Source organism: Balaenoptera musculus, chromosome 1 (assembly GCF_009873245.2).
Source record: "Balaenoptera musculus isolate JJ_BM4_2016_0621 chromosome 1, mBalMus1.pri.v3, whole genome shotgun sequence".
Taxonomy (NCBI): domain Eukaryota; kingdom Metazoa; phylum Chordata; class Mammalia; order Artiodactyla; family Balaenopteridae; genus Balaenoptera; species Balaenoptera musculus.
Genome location: NC_045785.1, coordinates 97,957,164 through 97,980,024, shown reverse-complemented (window position 1 = coordinate 97,980,024; position 22,861 = coordinate 97,957,164). Strand labels below are relative to the sequence as shown.

General features: G+C 44.7%; 1 protein-coding gene and 1 pseudogene across 1 annotated transcript; one reads left to right on the top strand and one right to left on the bottom strand.

The window, feature by feature from the left end:
* Nucleotides 1-285: 285 nt before the first annotated feature.
* On the bottom strand, nucleotides 286-3,043 carry LOC118903703 (annotated as a pseudogene).
* Nucleotides 3,044-8,416: 5,373 nt separating this feature from the next.
* On the top strand, nucleotides 8,417-22,552 carry LOC118903687 (oviduct-specific glycoprotein-like). The gene is given in 13 exon segments (XM_036868999.1): nucleotides 8,417-8,483; nucleotides 11,806-11,835; nucleotides 12,243-12,447; nucleotides 13,430-13,486; nucleotides 15,141-15,306; nucleotides 15,791-15,915; nucleotides 17,204-17,312; nucleotides 17,413-17,598; nucleotides 19,217-19,333; nucleotides 20,558-20,693; nucleotides 21,679-22,137; nucleotides 22,140-22,283; nucleotides 22,286-22,552. Coding segments are annotated over 11 exon segments (1,680 nt in total). The 5' UTR covers nucleotides 8,417-8,483; nucleotides 11,806-11,835; nucleotides 12,243-12,367; the 3' UTR covers nucleotides 22,387-22,552.
* Nucleotides 22,553-22,861: the final 309 nt, after the last annotated feature.

Sequence of the window (22,861 nt, the reverse complement as noted above, 5' to 3'; positions counted from 1 at the left end):
CAGAACAACAAACACTGAGGTTGGCTCAAGTACTCTTTCGGGTAGCTCCAGACATCAGGTTGGTTCTCCAGGATCTGTCCTGCCCCACAGGACGGTAGGAGGCTGGTCTTTAATTACCAGCTCTATAGGCATTACCTGCTGATCCACAGTCGCATTAAGGCAGCAAAATCACCCAAGCTCTGGCTGCTCTGGACTCCCAGCCATGTTTCCTCTGGGCAGCATTATAGAAAGGGCAGGAGATTGGGAGGGTGGGGGTGGGAGGGTCCCTGTAGTTTATTTTTTAATCACTCAGTTACAGAGGGCTCCAAAACTCTCTTGCCACATCTAGACCCAAAAGTAAAGGGCTCTGATTTGTAAAATGCACATTTCTTGTTGCATTTGGACAGCATGAGCAACGTGCTTTCATGTTCTTTGTATTTCCGTAGTTGTTTGACTTAACTGTATCTACAAACTAAAAGAATAGAAAAAAAAAGGTTTGTTCCAAACTATACTTACATAAGCATTTCTTTCAGTAAGACGTGCATCAAATATTTGTATGCATCCTAGGGAAGTTTTAGGGCACCTAAAGAGAGCCAACATACGTGAAAGAAGCTGAAAGAATTCATATCAAATCACCGTTTGTAGCAACTTTCTTACTGCCAATCTTGGGTCACACTGAAATTTAGAATCACTTGTGCAGGGAACTGATTTTGTTTGGAAAAAGGGTAAGGAAGCTCTAGTCTCTATTTTGATGTAATTAAAATCTCTCAAGAGTGTCAGCAGTTTATATAGCTTGATTTTGGAAAAGTAAAGTAAGCAGACCAGTTTTGAGCCCCAAACACATTTTCTTATGGAGTTCTCCATCAAAAGTGGGCAGTTGCAGAGTTTTTCATCTTCATTACATGGTCGTAGGACTAGTGCAATCCAGAGAGTGAAGGAGGTGCAAAGATCAGGACAGGAAGCGTTAACTCATTTTAAGTTATAGAGGCATGTTAAGATACAGTCACTGATCCTAAAATCTTTTATCATCTAGAGTAAGGTTTAATGTAGTCCTCAACGTATTCTGGAAACTCTCCTTGTCTTGTAAATGATGTTCTGCTTCTTCAGTATATAATAGATCGTCAAAATTCAAAAGGTCAGTAAGTAAAGGGTTTCACCCCCAAACACCATCCTTTCAACTTTCTGGTGGGAAAGCCAGTGCTACTGGGTGCAAGTTCCTTCAGTGAATGTAGACATTTCATTGTCACTGTGATGTTGGTTGTCAGCTTCTGGTATATTTCACTTTGGGAGGCACCATGTTATAAGCATTAGGAACTTCAAACTAAAATTTTCCACTCCAATGGTAACCCTTATCTAGGCTCTCAGCTGAAAGGAATGAAGCTTGTTTGAATCAGAAAATGTACTTTACATGTGTAAGTATATCAGCTTCAAATTCTGCCAGATCTTTAACAAGCAGCTTGTCTCTCACAGAAACCCTCTGATTAGGATAGAAACTGGCTGATGTACAGGCCCCTGACCATTATCCAATGTCAGTTTGCCTGGCAGAGTTAGCATTAATGCTACCTTTGACCTCGGCACCTGGAGACACAGGCTGGGTGCCCAACACCATTCCTGGGCCCCTGTTGCGGTCTGTACTTGGCAGGGCCAATGTGGGCCTTGTTTGTTTTTCTTAAGTGGTTTTTTAAAAAAATAATTATGGTAAAATATAAAATTTACCATTTTAACCATTTTAAGTGTACAATTCACTGGCATTAAGTACATTCACATTGTGCAACCACCATCCATCATCCCAAGTTGAAACTTTGTACTCATTAAACAATAACTCTCCTTCTCCAGGACCTTGACAACCACCATTCTACTTTCAGGTCTATGAATTTGACTATTCTAGGTACCTCTATGAGTGGAATCGTACAGTGTTTGTGCTATGTGTCTGGCTTATCATTTGATTTCATAAGGTGTTGACTTGCTCCTCAAAGTGTGGTCTGTGCACCAGCAGCATTGGCATCACCTGGAACCTGTTAGAAGGGCAGAATGTTCAGACCTCCTAAATCAGAGTTTATATTTTCACAACTTCCCCAGTGACTCCTGCATGTTAAAGTTTGAGAAGCATTGGCTTTATCTACTTAGAATTCTAGATGGGTCAGAAACCAGGCAGGGAAGTCACCAGCCATTCAAGAGTGAGCAGCTGTGGTGTATCAGAAGCTTTTGGGCCTTGTGGTGTGTGGTAGTGAGCAAGACAGACGTGGTCAGCCCATACTTCGGCAGCTTAGTCTAGAGAGAGAGACAGGAAGGAAATAATGTTTGAGTGCTAGCCAAAAGAAATAAAGATTGCTAAACAGAAGGATGATAGCCAGTCATGAAGAAGTGGTAAATCTTCCCTGATGAAGTGACATTTGGATTGAGTCCTAAAGGTTGGATGTGGGTTAGCTGATGCTTGGGGCTGGGGAAGAATTCCAGATGGAAGTGGCAGTGTGAGAGTCCTGCTGTGGAAGGAGCTTAGAGCTTCCTAGAGAAGGAGGGCACTGCAGCTAGGGGTAAATATGGAGGTGGGGGTGCAGGATAAAAGGAGATGAGGTTGGTTGCCGCTGGATGGTGGGTGCTGTGAGCCATGCTGAAGATCTCAAACAGCGAAGTAACGTATTGGATGTGCTTTTGAAATGGATTCCATTGATGTGCTTTGGAGGGGAGACTATGGAAGCTTAAAGGGGCCTAGGTTTTGTTTTGTTTCTTTCTTTGACCTAAGCCACCAGGGTTTAGGCAGCTGAACTAGGCTTGGCCATTTGGCTACTTCCATCTAGGACTTATATCTGGAGTCAGTGCAGCAAAGATTCAAAGAATGGGTATCTGGCAATGACGAGTGACAGCCCAGTGGCGGCATCACCAGTCCCACCAGTGGAAGTTTCTAACCAGACTTTCCATGGCAGGACCCCGGCAGTCTATTTTTTTTTATAAATAGTCTTTCTTGGATCCTGACTGTGTTTTAAGACTGATTCTTGATACTGAGTTGTATGAGCTGTTTATAAATTTTGGAAATTAACTCCTTATAGGTCATATCATTTGCAAGTATTTTCTCCCATTCAGTAAGATGTCCTTTCATTTTGTTGATGGTTTCCTTTGCTGTGCAAAAAGCTTTGAAGTTTGATTAGGTCCCCTTTGTTTAATTTTGCTTTTATTTATTTTGCCTTAAGAGACAGATCTAAAAAAATATTGTTATTTATGTCAAAGAGTGTTCTGCCTGTGTTCTCTTCTAGGAGTTTTATGGTTTCAAGTCTCACATTTAGGTCTTTAATACATTTTGAGTTTATTTGTGAATATGGTGTTTGAGAATGTTGTAATTTCATTCTTTTACATGTAGCTGTCCAGTTTTCCCAGCACCACTTATTGAAGAGACTGTCTTTTCTCCATTGTATATTCTTGCCTCCTTTGTCATAGATTAATTGACAGTAAGTGTGTAGGTTTATTTCTGGGATCTCTATCCTGTTCCATTGATTAATGTGTCTGTTTTTTGTGCCAGTACTATACTGTTTTGATTAATATAGCTTTGTAGTCAAGCTTTGTAGTATGATTGTGCTGAACACCTGAATTAAGGGAGTGTGATACCTCCAGCTTAGTTCTTTTTTCTCAAGGTTGCTTTGGCAATTTGGGGTCATTTGTGGTTCCATATAGATTTTAGGATTACTTGTTTTAGTTCTGTGAAAAATGTCATTGGTATTTCGATCGGTATTGCATTAAATCTGTAGATTGCTTTGGGTAGTATGGACATTTTAACCATGTTAATTCTTCCAATCCAAGAACATGGGATATCGTTCCATTTCTTTGTATCATTTTAAAATTCCTTCATCAGTGTTTTATAGCTTTCAGAGTATATGTCTTTCACATACCTGGTTAAGTTTATTCCTAGGTATTTTTTTATTTTTAATGTGATTATAAATGGGATTGTTTCCCTAATTTCTCTTTCTCATAGTTCATTATTACAAACAAAGAACCCAATTAAAAAATGGGCAGAAGGCCTGAATAGACATTTTTACAAAGAAGATATATAGATGGCCAACAGACACGTGAAAAACTGCTCAACATCACTAATCATCAGAGAAATGCGAATCAAAACCACAATGAGATACCACCTCACACCTGTTAGAATGGCTATCACCAAAAAGTCTACAAATAACAAATGTTGGTGAGGGTGTGGAGGAAAGGGAACCCTAGTACACTGTCGGTGAGATTGTGAATTGATGCAGCCACTATGGAAAACAGTATGCAGGTTTCTCAAAAAACTAAAAATACAACTACCATATGATCCAGCAATTCCACTCCTGCGTATGTATCCGAAGAAAGCAAAAACACTAATCTGAGAAGAATCTTGCACCCTAATGATCATAGCAGCATTATTTACAATAGCCAAGGTATGGAAGCAACTTAAGTGTCCATCAACAGATGAATGGGTAAAGAAGATGTGATGTACATACACACAGTGGAATATTATTGAGCCATAAAATGAAATTCTGCCATTTACAACAATGTGGATGGACCTAGAGAGTATTATGCTTAGTGAAATAAATCAGACAGATAAAAATAAATACTCTGTGTTATCACTTATATGTGGAATCTAAAAAATAAAACAAGTGAATGTATATAACAAAACAGAAACAGACTTGCAGATACAAAGAACAAGCTAGTGGTTACCAGTGCAGAGGAGGAAGGGTGGGAGAGGCGAGATAGGGGTATGGGATTAACAGACACAAAATACTATGTATAAAATAAATAATCAACAGGGGTATATTGTACAGCACAGGGACATATAACCATTCTTTTGTAATAACTTTAAATGGAGTTTATAAAAATAATGAATCACTGTGTTGTACACCTGAAACTAATATAATTTTATAAGTCAACTGTACCTCAATTAAAAACAACAGACTGATTCTACAACATGCCCATTGATTCTAAGTTGCCTTACAGGCTTTCCTTTGAATTCCTGTTTTGATTGATTTAGCCAGAGCTGGTGTCTGTTGTTTGCAACCTCACCATGCTGACAATTACTGTCTTGGTCAGTGGGGAAAATGCTGCATGTTCTGTGAGGTTGGAAGTGAATAGAAGCTGTTGTCAGAGTTACGGGAATCTTCCTGCAAGGTCATCACTGTCATCAGGAATAACAGCCCCTCTTCGTTGATTTCTATGAAGGGTATTTTCTGTCTTGTTCTGACCCTGCTCTGCTGACTCCACCCCCGCCCCCTTCCCCAAGAGTCTTTCTGGGCCCCATCCACTCTCATGTGCCACCAAAGGTTGGGCAGCTGCTCATTACTGTATACTTTAATAACAGTGTAGCAGGTGCAGTTGGCTGTCTAATAACTAGTCTCCCTCCTTCCTCCATATTTACCAACAGGACTTTGATTTTGTTAAGGTACGAGTGGCCATGTCCTTTAGAGAAGAAACACATCAAGAACTTGGGTCCTGGATGATTGTGCTGAACACCTGAATTAAGCAGTGCTGATTAAGCCACCTCTTTTGGATTTCTTTTAATGTGAGTTAATAAGTTTTAATTTTGATTAAATTGCTTCTAGTTGAGTTTTCTGTTGCACCTAACAAATGCAAATAGTTAATAGTGCATTATATTTTTTGAGTGTTTACCTTTTAAACACTCTATTTAAAGTAATACTTTTAATCATCAGAATACTCTGTAAGATAATTATTACTATTTTTGTTATATTCATTCATTTTTTGGTTTGTTTTTTAGATTCCACATGTAAGTGAAAACATACAGTATTAGTCTTTCCTTATCTCACTTCACTAAGCATAATACCCTCCAGGTCCATCCATGTTGTTGCAGATGGCAACATTTCATTTTTTTTATGGCAGAGTAACATTCCATTGTACATATATACTGCATCTTCTTTATCCATTCATCAGTTGATGGACACTTAGGTTGCTTCCAAATCATGACTATTGTAAATAATGCTGCTATGAACATTGGGGTGCATGTATTTTTGTCAAATTAGTGTTTTCATTTTCTTTAGACACATACCCAGGAGTGGAATTGTTGGATCATATAGTAGTTCTATTTTTAATTTTGTGAACAACCTCCATACTGTTTTTCGTGGCGGCTGTACTAATTTACATTCCCACCAAAAGTGTACTAGGGTTCCCTTTTCTCCATATTCTTGCCAGCATTTATTATTGTTGTCTTTTTGGTGATAGCCATTCTGACAGGTGTGAGGTGATATCTCATTGTGGTTTTGATTTGCGTTTCCCTGATGATTAGCAATGTTGAGCATCTTTTCACGTGCCTGTTGGCCATCTGTATATCTTCTTTGGAAAAATGTCTATTGAGGTCTTCACCCATTTTTTTAATTGCGTTGTTTGTTTTTTGATATTGAATTGGCTGAATTTTTTGTATATTTTTGAATTTACTCCCTGGTCAGACATATCATTTGCAAATCTCTCTCCCATTCAGTAGGTTGTCTTTTCTGAAACATAATTATTAATATTTTAATGTTATAGGTGGGAAAACAGGCTCATAAAGATTAAGCAACATGATCCAAGATTATATGGTCTGTCAGTCAGGGTCCTAAGGAAAACAGGTGGTACACTCAAATTAAGATAATTTGAGGAGGGTTTATTTACAAAGAGACTAACTACAGAGTTTTGGGAGTGGTGTAGGGGAATCATAGAGCTAGTATAGGAAGCCAGGGCTAGAAGAGTGGAGCTGTTACGGGGAGAGGTTACCTGAAACTGGAAGAAGAGATAGTCAGGTCGAGCAGTCTTCCTTGAGAGGAACAGTGAACCTCGAAGGAGGGTTATGGTCATCTTGATGTGACTTCATAGGGAGTGATCCCTAGGGGAATAAACACCCTGACCTCACTCTCCTTCCTCCCTGTACTCTTCTGTCAGGCAGAGCCCACTGAGCTATTGGATGTAGTCCAAACAGACTAACTTGCAGGGGAAGAGAGCAAGGTGGAGAAGGATGGGGAGGTAGAGGGACAATTGGAAAATATCTGTTGTGGTCCAGGCTGTTTGCCCCTTACTGTCCTCTCTTGTCCGAAATGCAGGTCAAATGTCGTGACCTCAACACAAGAGATGCCCAAAGTTCCATCAGCTATTTATCGTCATGGGATGATGTTCATTTGTTCATACTTTCATCTTAAACCTAAACAATTAGCCATCGACAGTGCCCTCATATAAAGTAACAGGAGGGAAATGGGAAGATAAAAACAAGTAATATAAAATATAGCTGTTACAATCCCTGCTTCTATAACTGGACCCAATGCCAGTTGCCTCTTTCTAAGCCAGAGTGTGCTCCTTTGGCTGTGCTTTTTCTTAGCTCATTCATTCCAAAGGCAGACCATTTAATTGCTGGTTCTGGAGCTACAAAGATAAATCAGTCACATATCCTGACTAAAAGAGCTCACATTGCAATAGATGAAATAGTTATTTAATTTTAAATGTAGGCTAATAAGGGGTAAGTAGATACCTGATCTCTGGTTTGTGATGAAATTAAAAGAACAAGAACAACAATGAAAGCAACTCTGCTTTAACTGGGTTTTTTTCACCCTTGGGAGTATTAATTATCAATACTGGATAATTCTTTGCTGTGGGAGGCTGTCTTGTGCCTTGTAGGGTATTTAGCACCATCCCTGTCTTCTACCCACTAGGTAGTAGTAGCACCCCTGCCTCCATCGTGACAACCAAAAATGTCTCCAGACTTTGCCAAGTGTCCCATGGGGGGCAAATTATTGCCCAATTGAGAACAACTGGCTTAAAAAGTAAAGAAAGAGGCCATTGCATGGATGTGTAGCAACACATTTATATGTCTCCAAATCATGGTTATTTAGTCAGTTGGGATTTCCCTTTTGTTTTGTTTGTTTTTTGTTGTTACAAATAAACCTGCAGTGAACATACTTTCTTTGTGTACTTGGGCAGATATGTCTGCATGGCAAATTTCTAAAAGTGAAGTTGCTGGGTTATAGGATGTGTTTAGGATTGTGATGTTCTCAAAATGACTTCTAAGGAGATTGAATAAATAGTGTTACCTTTACTGCTTTATTAAAATATTCTTTTTCGAATTGCCTCAAGTTTTACACTTAAATAATATCTAAGAAATCATGGGTTTTTTGGGTAATTACATTTTCGAACACACATTAAAATAAACACATAAATATTAAAATTAAAAAATCCTAATGCACAACCCGAAATCATCTTTTATATTAAATATTGGGAAACAATGCTCTAGTCTATCTCCTTCATTTTAGAGATGTGGTAAAGCTGTTTCAAGCTTACACTGATCTGGAGTCAACACTCTTTTTGTTCTTATGTTATTCAACCAATTGCTTTTGTTCGAATCATACTTCTCCAATTCTTCCACATGAGAATCATGAAAAATTTGGTCAAATGCTTTGTTAAACCCACAGCCCTTCACGTCTGTGATCTTGCCTTCATCTAGTTGAGTGTTGTAGAATGTGGAAGAGGTTGTGCTGCAGTGGGGATTTCTTCAGCAAGCCAACTAAAAGGTATTGTACGTGCCTTTTGTCATTTCGTGAGAACAGGCTGAGCATTAGGAAGGAGTGTTTTCTAAGTATCTGGGTGGGTGTGTAAAAATACAAAGCAACGGTTGTACTTTTGACAGCAGGAACCCAAGGAGGAGGATTGGGAGTGAACAGTGCGACATGGCACAGTGATTTTCAACCTGACCCTCACTCAGCATTTCACTATTCATCATCTCCTACACACAGAGGCTTAGTTGCCAATTCTTTGGCACAGTCATCCCTGAATGAAGCAGAGGTCACTCCTGGGCATCCACTGTTATATCTTGCCGTTCTTCTCAGCATCATTAGTCACTTTTGAATGGATGGAAGAGGGAGGTCTGGGATCTAGCCTTGCCCACTGCAGCAGACTAGGAGCCCAGAACACTGAGCCAGGTGCAGATGAAGGAGGTTCAGTTGGCAGGCAGATTTGGCCCTGTGATGGGTACAGCATGAACAGCTAGTGCCCCTGGCAGGAGTCTGGGTGGAAGGGCGCAAACCTCGTGGGAAATCTCAGTGATGTGGTATCTGGGGAGCAGGAGGTGGGGTGAAGGGAGGCTTAGAAGCAGAGAGAAGCAGGCATTCACATCAGGGTGATCTTAAAAGACAGGCAGTAAGGCCCCAGGAGCCCGGCAAGAATGAGTCAGGACCCAGGCCCTCGGAACCAACGGTGGTGCCTACAGTTATAAACCAGGAAGAGAAATCAAAGCAGAGACCCAGAAACAAGAATTAGGGCACAAGGGCTAGGAACTGGGAAACAAGTAAGAGCTTGGTCACTAGAGTTAGAAAGCGCACCAGGGGTAATCTACCAATGGTGCGAGATGTTGCCAAATCTGATCTAGTGTTGCATTCAGGGACTTAATTATCTCCTGATTCAGGTTAATATTATCTGAAGGTATGGAGGGTGGCACTGAACATGCAGGTGAGACCTAATGATAGTACAGAGCAGGAATTGGATCTCAAGGTTGTTTGGGAACAAAACTCATGTGATTTCCACTGCACTCATCCAAGAGATAAAAGAGAGGGACACACACTGGCTCTGAGGAGTGTGATCCATGTGTTCACTAAACTAGAAGCTCCTTGAGCAGAAACTGTCTTCATCACCACATACCTAGGGTGTCTATCAGGGCCTGGCCTGTGCTGAGTGAATATTCATTGAATACATAAAGGAAGGCAAAGAGGGCTGAACAAATGGAGATACAGCCTCTGTTGGGTGGGGTATTCTCTGGCTTTCCCAAGTTTCAGTGAAATATCCTTGCCCTAAACATTCTATACCAACTTATTGTTCTTATTCCATGATATCCAAGCAACCTGCTGATACAAATTAAACTTTCCTAGTTTCTTCATATTGGAAATGAAGTGAATTCAACCACTAGTCATTGTTACTTCCCAGTGTCATTTATTATATTGATGTCTGGTTAGCACCTCACTGGCACGTGGATTAGGTCAGCTGTGTAAGTCTCCAAGAGGATGGGCATAGTGGATACACTGAGAACATCCAGTTTCTGGTCCCCCCAGATTGAGGTTCACACCCTGTAATATGGGACCTTCTCATGATCTGAGAGCCTCTATAGCAGAAAAGAAAACTGGTAGATCATGAGAACACTGGAGTATAGACCTATGTTATTTATCCTTCATATTATTGTTGTATTTTTAAAAAATTGGCTCCCAGGTGTCCAAAATTGGGTTCATTATATTCCTTAGGTTCATGACACCTCTCATGACAGTGTCACCATTGGCTCACATACTGGCTCAAACATTGTTGACTCATACAAAAATTCAGATTTTTGTCTTCTCTTGAGAAATTGAAGAATCCTCTAAAAGATTGGTTCTATTTCACTGCAAGGCAAAAATTAGTGGCTACTCAGAGTTCTGTCCCTGTTCATACCAATCTCTGTTGTCTCCTGACCAAGAGAAGTTGAAGTGTATCTCTGGGCTTGAACTGTTATTCTAATCAAGTGGAGAGTAAACTATTCTCTTGTGTCCACTTCACCGATTTACATTACCTGCCTGTCAGCGTTTGAGTTTGAGAACCCTGCTCTGGGAGGAAACTCCTGTGCCATCCCTAATAACTACTACCATTCGCTGAGCCCTTACTCTAGGCAAAGCACTGAACTAACAGTTTTTCACACATTATCTCTTTATTCATATAAAACCCTATGAGGTAAGTTCAAGTGTTATCTCCATTTTATAGGTGTAGAAACTGAAGCTCAAAGAGCTAAATAACTGCCCAAAATGATAAAACTTGTAATTTTTGACACTGGGATTCAAACTTTGGCCTGCCTGAGTCCATAGCTTGGCCTTTTTAACTTTACATTACACAGGTTTTCTAACCACTAATCTTATAACATTAGAATTACTGCTGCCCTTCAGTGTTTCTTCCTCATACTCAGTCCACGTGGGGCTGAATTCCAGGAGGAGGGGCTGAGTACCACCCTGCCCTCGCCAGGGCCCATGGTGGACACCCACTCTGTGCCAGTGTCAGAGGGAGTTGTTGCTTTGTTGGATCTGAGAGCTATAGCTCTGCTGGGCGGGAGGACAGGAGATGCTGGGGTCACTGTGACTCTGGGGCAGCTGCCCATTAATCACTGTACCTGGTTTTGTGTGTGTTTAACTGGGCTATCCCAGTGCTGTCCCAGGGTCATACCTGGGGAAGTGCATATAAAGGGGCTCGAGGTCTAGACCTGCAGCTCTCAGACCACAGAGATGGGGAAGCTGTTGCTGTGGGTTGGTGAGTGTGGTGGGTCCCAGCCCCACAGTGTCTCTTAGTTCAGGAGGTGCCAGGCTTCATAAGCTCATTGTCTCTCTGGTTCCCGGGAAGCATCCTGCGACTCGGGGCCCTGGATTAGGTAGAGGTGGGACAGGGCACAGTGAAGGGCCAGAGGGGCCCAGGGAGGAGTGGTCAGAGCAGTGGTTGTGCTCTGGCTGCACATTAAACACTTTTATGCCTGGCTTCCACCTCGGAGCAGTTCATTCAGAATCTCTGGGGGAGGAGCCAGGATATCACTACTTTTAAATTAGCATCCAGGGTTGAGAACCATTGACCTAGAGCTTTTGCTGGGACTTCTAAATGTCACGGTTGTCCCTGTGCAAAGCACGTGTGTATACGTGTGGTGCTTATTGAAGTGGAAAGGAGCTTAGATAGATGTGGCTTCACCTGCTCAGTGTAGAGAAGAGGAAAGAGGGAAGGGTGTGTGTGTCTCCATTTGCTTGAGTTGGTGGGTGCACGCAGAACTGGAGGGTGTGCTGGGGCGTGTCACTCCGGGTGTGCCTGTGAATCTGCGTGTGATTCCTCCTTTGCCTCCCACAGGGCTGGTTCTTGTGCTGAAACACCACAATGGTAAGGACACTGTGTGGTCCTCTCCAGAGCCAGGGAGAGTGTCCACCTGAGAAGTGCTCCAGGTCTAGTGCTCCTGCAGCCCCGCCCTGCCCTGGCTCCGTGTCAGGGGTCACTGACCCAATGCAGTTCAGCAGAGGATTTTCAGTCACCTGCTGTTTGGCTCACTCCTTGTGCCAGGATCCAGGCTCGAGGATCCATTCTGATGAGGGTTTCACAAGGCATTCCTCCCCCCGCCCCCGGGGACCCCAGCAGTCGGGGAGGGACCTGCCTTCAGTGTAGCTTTGGGGTATGAGTCGGGGGATGTTACAGTGGCCTTGCCTCTTGAGCTGTGTCCACGCTGCTCTGTGGAAGCTGCTCTCCACCCCCACCTTGGTTTCTGCCAACAAATGCCTGCTCTGCCCTGCCAGGTGCTGCCCACAAACTGGTGTGTTATTTCACCAACTGGGCATTTAGTCGGCCCAGCCCTGCTTCGATCCTGCCCCGGGACCTGGACCCCTTTCTCTGCACCCACCTGGTATTTGCCTTTGCCTCAATGAACAACAATCAGATTGTTCCTAAGGATCCCCAGGATGAGAAAATCCTCTACGCAGAGTTCAACAAGCTCAAGGAGAGGTGTGTTCATTTTGGATGTGGGGTTGTATTTTACAAATGGAAGAGAGTTAATCCTTTTCTCCTGTGAGTCGTCAACTTTCCTCTGATCCTTGTGTCCTAGCCTCCTGTCCAGGGCACTCCAGATCATCCCTGCCTTGGGAGCTCCCCGCTGCTCAGCACTCTGAGCTCGTCCTTGCCTCCTTGCCTTCGTGGCTGCTGTGGCCCCTGCTTGGAATGCCCTCCTCTCTCTTCTCTGCCTGGCATCCCCCAACTCACCCTTCAAGCCCCGTGTTGAGGATTCTATGTGTTAATGCTGTTCAAGCGCTTCAGAGAGGGCTGTGCATCACAAATGCTTCACAAATGCTAGTGTTTCTGTTACCATCTATCACCTGCAAATGAGCCCCCCAAGGGAAGGGCCAATGTCTGTGAAATCTTTGTACACCAGTGGCTGGGTCAGTGCCCGGCAGAGAGCTGGTGCTCAGTACTCCCTCCCCAGGACTCCTGGGCTCTCCTGTCCAGGGGGTGGTCTGTCACTGCATGCATGGTTATAGAAGGGTGGAGAAAATCCATGTCACTAGATTACAAGCTCTGGAGAGGAGAGCAGGGAGCTTGTCCTCTGTTCACTGCTGTATCTCAAGCACCTAAAGCAGTCAGTGGCAAATAATAATTGCTCAGTAAACGTTTGTTGACTAAGAAAGTGAGTGAAGAGGAATTTTAGGCTGCTTTTTCTTTTCCTTTTTATGGGACTGTCATGGGAGCGGGGAGTCTGGGGGGCTTTGGGCAGCCTGGGCGTTCCTGGGTGTGATGACTTGTGTGTGGGCTGCTTGTTCTCCCTCTTTTCCTTCTTCCCTTCTTGGGTTCTGCTGGGCTCTGCTCTTTTCTTCCTTAGGTTCCCCCACCCGTCTCCCCCTTTCCATTCCTGTCCTGCCATCCCCCCTACTTCCCACAGTTCCCCAAATGAATGAATGAGAACCCAGCTCACGGACTCTGTCCTGCATCACAGGAACAGGGAGCTGAAAACACTGCTGTCCATCGGGGGCTGGAACTTCGGCACATCGAGGTGAGACTGTGCTGTCAGGTCTTCTCTCTGGGGTGGGGGCGATGTATGGGGGAGGAGCAGGCAGGCCGGAGGTGAGGACAGAGTGGGGAGTCAGCTGGGCCGTGGGGAGACACGCTAGTACCCCCCCGAGTCCTGACCTGGCCCTGGAGTCCAGGGTCCCCCGACCTCTCCTCCATGGTGAGTGAGGGGAGACGAGGCAGGTCCAGGAGGTGGTGAGAAAGGGGCTGGGGGGAAATGAGGGGAAAAATGGGGTGCTCACAGTTGTCCCCTCAACGCTGCATAAGAGGCAGGGCTTTTGCCTCAGAGAGGGGAGGAGTCTTCTTTAGGACATGGATAAACCCCAAGCCTCCCAGGGCCTGGGTTTCCTCGCTTTATAAATGGAGCCAGTGGTATCAACCTGAAAGGATGGGAGGAAAGGAAGTGATATAAACAGGATGCTCAGCTGAGCCCCTGGGCACATGGTCTGTGTCCAGTGCACGGTGGCTACTCCTCGTCGCCCTCCACTAGGCAGCGTGGAGGTGACAAACTGCCTTCATGTTCTCTGAAGAAACTTTCCCCCTATTTCATGGCTGAGGCCAAGGGTAGAGAGTTGCCTCCCTTCCTGCCTTAGAGGAAGGAGCTGTAGGAGAGGGACACCTGGAGGCCCGAGAGTGGGGGAATGTGAGGAAGCACCTGGCACAGAACCCAGGAGCAATGCAGGGAGGATGCAGGGAGCTGGGTGAGAACCGGCTCTGCCTGACCCCAGGCCTCGCCTCTCCCTGGGCCGCCTCTTCTTGAACATTTGCTGTGTACAGATGCTGCCCAGGGGATTTACATGCATTATCTCATGATTACTCAGGAGAGGCTTACAAAGTGGTTGTTTGTATCTCAAATTTGTAGGAAAAAAGCAAGAGTCAGAAGTTAAGGAACCTGCAGTATTTCACCCAGGTGTCCCTGAGATCACCCAGCTAGGAGGTGGCAAACAGATAATGGAACCAGGCCTGCCTAAGTCTGAATCTGGTTAATTTTCTAATCATTGCACTCAGGACTAGTCCCAAATTGCTTAAAGTTCAATAAGTTACAAGTTTTCCAATAGTGTCTTTACTATGGGAGAGAAAACACTAGAAAAAATAGAAAACAATCAAACAGCCAAAGAACAAAAGAGCAAAGAGTCCAGAACCCTTAGTCAGAGCATGGCCCTCTTGTGCCACGTTAGCTCAGAGATCTTTCTGGAAATGCTGGCCCTTGGCTCATGTTCCCTCTCCGAATCTGTTCAGGCAGAGAAAGTCAGTGCCAGGACAGGGTGTCAGGACTGAGCTGTTACCCACGAGGAAACAGCAGAGGGACAGTGCCTGGCTAGGGGCGGACCATGTTTTCAGAGGCCAAGCTGGCCCGAGCCTGCTCTCTCCACCCCAGGCTGTGTGCTTGTTTCCCTCTGGCAGGGGAAGTTGTGGTTTGCAAATCCTCCCTGGAGGCTGAAGTCCCCATTCCTGGGTATTGGAGCCCCGTGCTGGGAGGGACTTTAAGAGGCTCTGAAAGTTTCAAAGACCTGCCTTCCTTTCCTCAGTCACATCCACTGTGCCCTCCACGGGGTGCGAACCAAGGGGTCTTGTAAGGGATGCTGAGGTTGTGGCTGAGGCCAACGCTCCTGGCCTCACCAGTGGTCTCCCTGCAGGTTCACCACGATGCTTTCCACATTCGCCAACCGGGAGAAGTTTGTCAATTCAGTGATAGCCCTCCTGAGGACACATGGCTTTGATGGTCTGGACCTCTTCTTCTTGTACCCTGGACTCAGAGGCAGCCCCAGCCGTGACCGCTGGACCTTTGTCTTCTTACTTGAAGTAAGGCCAGCCTGGCAGCTCCCGAATGCAGAAATGATTCTACTTTGATCATATCTGGGCTCAGGGCACAGGGGAAGCCTAAGGCCGGGGACAAGGGCAAGACAGCAGTAACAGAAGGTTGTTTACTGCCATCACCTGCAGGTGTTGGACAAAGAGCTGCCTAGCAAGGGCCCTATGGCGGCTCTTTCTCTCTGTCACATCCGGGCCTTGGCCCAGCCCTCCAGCCTGAGTGATGCCTTCTCCTTGCAGCTCCTGGACGCCCTCAGGTGGGCTGTCTGAACTCTGCTCCTGGGCCTGCTGCCAGCCTTCTGTTCAATGACTTACCACATTGGCTCACGTCCGCCTTTCTCACGAGCCTGTGGGCAGGGCCTGTGTCTGACTCTCCTGGCTCAAGGGGCTCCGTAAATAAAGGTTTCTTGGATGAGTCTTGTTTTCCCAGACTCTGCTTTGTCTGGTTCTCGCGTCTGCCTCTCTTTCTTCCCAGGAGCTCCTGTTTGCTTTCAGGAAGGAGGCGCAGCTCACCATGCGTCCAAGGCTGCTGCTCTCTGCTGCTGTCTCTGGGGACCCCCGTGTCATCCAAAAAGCGTATGATGTGCACCTTCTGGGAAGGTGAGTGGGTGCTGCCTTGGTGGACAGGACATTGGAGGGAAGGAGGCATCTCAAGCTCAGAACCCCAGAGGTGCCCAAGCACTGTCCTTGAGCTTTCCAAGTTCCTGCCCTGCTGTGAGTGCACCTTTGGGAGGTGGGCTGATCAGGAGCATGGGTGGGGACAAGGATTATTCCAGTATATTCTGGGCTTTGCTTAGGAGATCAGCGGGAGGTGACGTAGTACCAGTCCTCACCACAGCATCCTCTTGGGTAGAGACCTATAGCACCCATCGCTGGGTCTCTAGGAGAGAATCCAGTGGTCTGGCCTCTGCTGTCCCAGAGTCCCCTGTAGGCATTCACTGGGTGCCAGATAGCTGGTGTCACACAGACGGATTAGTTGCCAACTACTGCCACTGCAACAAAAATAGGAATGCCCAGTCAGGCCCAGTTTTCAGAGCACAGGTCTTCATGCAAAAGTTACAAAATCAGGCAAAGAGAGCTCCTAACTTTCTGGACAGCTCTGGACTAATTTTCTCAAAGCTCAAGAATCAAGTATTTACAGATGTGATAACTGAGGCAGATGCAGAACACAAGAAATCACACGCAATTTTTGCATGTGATTACACTTAGGGAGAGTGGTTCCATTGTGGCAGGAAAGGTGAGAGACCCAGTGGGGCACAATTGGCTAGTGTTGGTCTTACAGCCAGGCAGGATTGAGTGAGACCACCTTCACCTAGCTGGGTCACCTTAGACAAATTAGATAACGGTCTGAGTTTCAGTTTCTTCATTTTAAAATGGAGACAATTGTAGTACTTAGGGCATTGGACAGATTAAAATTAAATTAGATAATCCATGTTAACCTGTACACCTGTGACCTGGTAAGGCTCAATTACACTTTGTCATTTGGAAAGCTTTCTGGAAGAGATGGGTTTCAATGGTTCCTATAATGGTAGAAGGACAGAATCTTTTTCATGCTGTGGGTCAGAACTGCTTACACATGACGATTTATGCAGACGTCTATTGCACTTATATCAGCCTGAATGCCTTTGTTTTCTGTTCTGACCCCTGCTCACTCCCTTGGATACTCTCAGCATGGCATAGGTCCTGATGCACCACCGTCCCTAACCAGCTGTGTGTTCCAGGGGCAGCCTCTCAAGTGGAGGGCACAGCTTGGGCAGTCCCCACAGGCAGAAATGGCAGGGAAGTTGGGTGCCCAATGTACAGCTAGTTAGCTAGTCATTGCTGTGATGATAGGACTTGAAAATCTAGCTAGCATGATCTTCATATCTCCTCTTCCTTCCCCTTACAGACTACTGGATTTCATCAGTGTCTTGTCTTATGACTTACATGGAAGCTGGGAAAAGTTCACAGGGCATAATAGCCCGCTGTTCTCTATGCCCAAGGACCCCAAATCTTCGGTAAGAAAAAGAAAGCTCTCACGTGGCCCAAAAATCTGTCCCTGAGCCAGGCCATTGGCTCTTGGTAAGAAGGAGGGGTTTGTATTCTTCCTACCTGTAGGCATATGCCATGAACTACTGGCGAAAGCTTGGGGCAGCACCTGAGAAGCTCCTTATGGGGCTCCCCACCTATGGACGTACTTTTCGCCTCCTCAAAGCCTCTAAGAATGAGTTGTGGGCAGAAGCTGTGGGACCAGCATCTCCAGGGAAGTACACCAAGCAAGCTGGCTTCTTGGCTTATTATGAGGTGACAGGAATGGGGACCTCTGTATATTAGTTAGGGCTCCCACACCCCAGCCCAGGGCAAGAGCAAGGACAGGGAGAAAGGCAAGAGTGAGGGCTAGAGACAGGACAAGGAGATGGTTTACTGGGGCAGGGGAAACTCACTCTCTGGGATATTCTCTGTTTCTTCTGGGGAAGTTGAGTCCTTTGTTAGGGGTGAGAAACTAGGTGGAGTCTGAATAGATGAGGACAGGTATTTTACCCCTTAGAAGAATCTTAAAAGATATTTAAGTCAATCCTGACTTAATATATGGCCTAAACATAATTAATATTTGCAATATATATATATATATATATATATATATATATATATATATAAAATTTTAAACATTTGCCAAGGTAAAAGAATAGTATAATGTCCTCTCACTCTCCCTGATTTCCAAATACCCCTCACCCAGCTTCAATCAATAACCACTCATGGCCAATCTTGTTTCTTCTCTGCTCCCTGAATCGCTCCCTCCCACTACTAGATAATTTTGAAGTAATTCAAGACATCTCCCATCACAGATTCTTTCTCCTCTACCCTAATTCCACTCCCTAATCCCCATCTCAGCAAAGCTTACTGTTGACTGAAGGAAAGTGACATGGACCCAAGGGATGTGAAACAAAAGAGAAGACAGTAAGAGGCACCGAGTATGTGGCTGTAGTACCTGGGAAGGTCTTATGGCGCAGGTGGATCTTGAGCAGATCTTTGAAGCACAGGTAGAGTCCTGATGGGCACGAACGACAAGATGGGAAGGACCTCCTAGGCAGAGAACAGCAGGCACATAGACACAGGTGTGTAGGGGCGCCAGGGAGTGAGCTGTGTCTTTACCTGAGGTAGTAGTGGAGGTGCTGGTGTCTCTCCAATCTCTATTCTGTGCTGGCTGCCTGGAGGTGTTTTCCTGCTAGTCCAATGAAGCATGGTTATGAGTGATAACATAGTTGAAGGAGTGTTCTTGAAGGACATCATGGGTCAAAGAAATTTTGGTAGACTAAACTTTTAATTTAAAAAAAAACACAAAAAAACCTTGCACATTAACTTCTGCAGCCCAACTTGAACACATCTACGTCTTTGCAGCCTATGGTCTCCAGCTCAGTGATGGGTACCCAGTCCACACTCAGTGCTTCTTTGATTGTAATAACCTAGTTCTCCCTGCCTTCGAGACCTTTATATTTATTATAGATTCGAAAGTTAGTTTGATAACTACCTAGATGGGGCAGTTTATGTTGGTTTTAATGAACAGAGGAGATACTTGTTCATGAAAATTCTTTGAAAAAGATACAGGTTTGGTCCAGAGTCAGGTTTGTTACTGTAGTAGTTTGGTATTGACATTATTTACCAAACCCTGGTTTGGTTACTTAAGGATGTCAGCCACTCCTTGGTTCTCTCTCTGTTTATCCATCACGGATGTCAGAGGAAGGAATGTGTGGTAGTAGGAATTTCGCAGAATAGAGAGAAGGTCCTTTGTGAGTGGCGTCTCCACCCCCTCTTTGGTCTACCTTCTTCTCACTCACTGGTGAGGGATTCTTGGGTTCTTTATCCTTGCTGGTGCTTCCCTCCATGGCACTTCACAGAACTGACCTGGTGATCTTCTTGGCAGATTTGCTCCTTCATCTGGAGAGCAAAGAAGCGCTGGATTGATGATCAGTATGTCCCATATGCCTACAAGGGGAAGGAGTGGGTTGGCTATGATGATGCCGTCAGCTTCAGTTACAAGGTGAGAGCTTGTTCCTTTCTTGCTCCAGCACAGAGTTTCCCTCTGCTTCCATGAGGCCTTTGTCTGTACCGTCTGTGAGTGTGTGTGTGTGTGTATGTGAGTGTATGTGTGTGTGTATAACTATAAAACTGGCAGGTTAACTTGTTAGCCTGTAAGTAGAAAAAAATCTCGGAATCTTCATTTTCAAACTTAACAATTATGGGGTTCATTCTTATTTAACGTTTGGGGAAAGTAAATCCCAGAAAGAGCCAATTGATTTGGCCAAGTCATGGAGCTGCTTGGATATGACAGACTGTATCTTTTCCATCAGCCTTACAGAAAACACTCATAAAGTAATAATAAAACCTGGATTCAAGGCTAAACATCTGCCTTTTAGTTATATCTGAAGTTTAAAAAATCATGGATAAAAGCCTTTATTTTCTTATATGTGTAAAGTGTACAATATTATCTGCTCTACTCCTCCTTTCTAGCATCACTACGGTATAAGGTATGTTGATGTGATTTATAAAAAATAAAGCAATATCTGTCATTTAATATGATGATAATGGTGATTAGCAGGCTGGGGAGCCAGACAGTGTTTAACATTTACTATGTGCAAAGCATTGCTCCAAATATTTTACGTGTAGGAATTTAAAAATTGTTTTTCAAATCGTGGCAAAATATACACAACATAAAAGTCACCATTTAACCCATTTTGTTACAGTTCAGTAGCATTAAGTACATTTACATTGTTGTGTAACTATCACCCTTATCCATCTCAGAACTTTCTTGCCTTCCCAAACTGAAACTCCACACCCATTAAACAACTCCCCATTCCTCCCTTACGCAGCTCCTGCTAATCCCAACTCTACCTTCCATCTCTATGAATTTAACTACTCTAAGTACTTCTATGAGTGGAATCATAGTATTTGTCTTTTTGTAACTGGCTTATTTCACTTAGCATAATGTCTTCCAATACCATCCATGTTGTAACATGTGCATGTAGGAGTTCTTTGGATCCTAAAAATGTTGGAAATGTTATTATCCATTTTTTTTTACACATGAGGCAACTAAGAGACATAGCTTTATGTAACTTTTTTCAAGATCCCATAGCTAATAAGCAGTAGAGGCTAGATTCAAATACAGACTACATGCCTAACCATCCTGCCATATTGCCTTCTGAGAGCCCATCTGTTTTTGCCATTGTACCTAGTACAGTGGGTTGACTGACTACTGCTTTTTCAGGCATTTTTCATAATGAGAGAGCATTTTGGGGGGGCCATGGTGTGGACATTGGACCTGGATGACGTCAGGGGCACTTTCTGTGGCACTGGCCCTTTCCCCCTTGTCTACACATTGAATAATCTCCTGGTGAAGGCTGGTGAGTAGCTATGACCTGGAAGCTGGGGTTGGCAGTTGCACACCCAGCTACTGGTGCATGCTTTCTGTTAGATCTAAAGGCTTTGGTGAGGCAACATGACACTGAAGGAAGACAATAAGCTTTGATGCCACGCTAGTCTGCTTTCTAATCTTGGTTTGAATGCATGCTCTATTTGACCTCTCTGAGCTTTGTTTTCCCCATCTACAAAATGGGAGTAATCCTTATACTCAGGACATGATACAAACTAAATGAGATATGGAATGAAAACATGCTGGCTCATAGTGAACACAATATATGTTAGTTTATTTCTCTATTTCTTTTTCCTGTTTTCATGGGACAAGAGCCAGAAAAGGAAATTAGGTTTCTTGTTGATATCTCTTTGATAGTAGAGACTGCCTTGGCAGTTAGGAGATGGAACCTGGCATGCTAGAGCTGCAGCAATCTTGGAGATGGTCTATAACCCTCATTTTGTGAGGAGACTAGGGCTCAGAAAGATAATACAGCCAGTCAGGGGTGGAAATGGGACTCCAACCCAATTCTTTACAGCATGCTGTCTAGAGCAGCTTCCTTGCCCTCAGCCTTGTTCCTGGTGCCTCCCACAATGGGGGACACAAAAGGGTTCTCCTTGAGGATTCCACAAGTAAGAAATAGGCTTTGGGGGCAAGGTCTTGCTCAAGGTGCAAAGGTCAAATCAAGGGCTTAAGCATAGAGAACTGGCAGACTCGCCTTTGGGGTTACTCACCGGAAATGTAGCAGACCCACTGAGTGCCCATGGGTCCCTGGGATCATGTTAACATGATGAGGTAGGGGAGCAGGGCTTCTATGTATTGAGATTTTGTCTATGTCCTCAAGTGGGTGCATTAGGAAATCCTCCAATTCTGGTTTGGGAGCAAGTACTTCAGCCCTGGAGTGGGTCTAGTCCTGCCAGTAATAGGATGGGAAGGAAGGGGTAGGAATCTCAGCCTTTTCTGATGATTTCCTCTAGAGTTCAGCTCAACTCCTTCACCAAAATTTTGGCTCTCAACTGCTGTGAATTCTTCAAGAATTGGCCCTGAAAGCCTGACTGTGATCAAGGATTTGACCACTGATTTGGGGATCTTGCCCCCTGGAGGAGAGGCTGTGGCCACGGAGATCCATAGAAAGTCTGAAACTTTGACCACAGTCCCCAGAGGTGGGCTTGTGACCCCTACAAGGGAAACTCTGTCCTTTGGAAAGCACCCTGTAACTCCAGAATGGAAGACTGTGACCCCTGGAGAGGAGACCATGACCTCTGTGGGCCACCAGGCTGTGACCCCTGGAGGGATAACTGTGGCTCCTGTGCATCTTCAGACTGGAGAGAAAATCATGCCCCCAAGAAGGAAGGCTGAAGCCCCTGAGAAGATGACCGTCCCCTCAGAAAAGATGACAGTCACCCCTGCTGGGCAGACTGAGACTCTTGAGAGGCGATTTTGACTTCTGAGGTGGACCCTGACCCCCTGGTGGGTTACTTTGGTCTTCACACAGAAGCTGAAAACTGGATGCTGCTCTCTGGTCCTGTCATCTCGCCCCCAGGACACACTGCTCTTGCTTTTGACAAGCCCTTTGTTCCCAGTGATGGAATCATTCCTCTGATGATTCAGTAACCCTTCCAATGAGTCCTCTCTCTCTAAAGAAAGAAAATCCAGAAAACTCTGCTGTGGACCGAGGATCCTAAGATCTGTTGTTGGCAGAAACTGGGGAAAGTCCTTGCCTTTTCTTCTGGGTCCCCTGACAGTAGCTGCCTGTGCCCAGCCATTCATAAACCATTCTTGGGGCAAAGCAGGCCGCAGGCCACACTGAGTTCATCTCTTTTCTGTTGAATAAACTGGAAGCATAAGAATTCATTTGAGTTCTCTGGAGTTCTTTTCTTGAAATGACCTGTGCTAGCCAGTTGTCAGCTTCTTCCTTTCAAGCTCACTTTCCTCTCCTGTTATTTTTGGAAAGAGGGAGTTTGTGTCTAGCCCATGCTGATGTGGATTCCAGTGTCCACTATGTGCTTCCCTCTCTGCCGTGAACAACTGCTGACTTCACTGTTGGTCAGAGCCAGAATCTCCTCTAGAGAAGGTTTCCATACTCCTCAAGGGGGCTGAGAGAAGAAGGAGGGTGTTGTGCCTTCCAATTATATTCCCTACTTTGTAAAGTCTTAATTG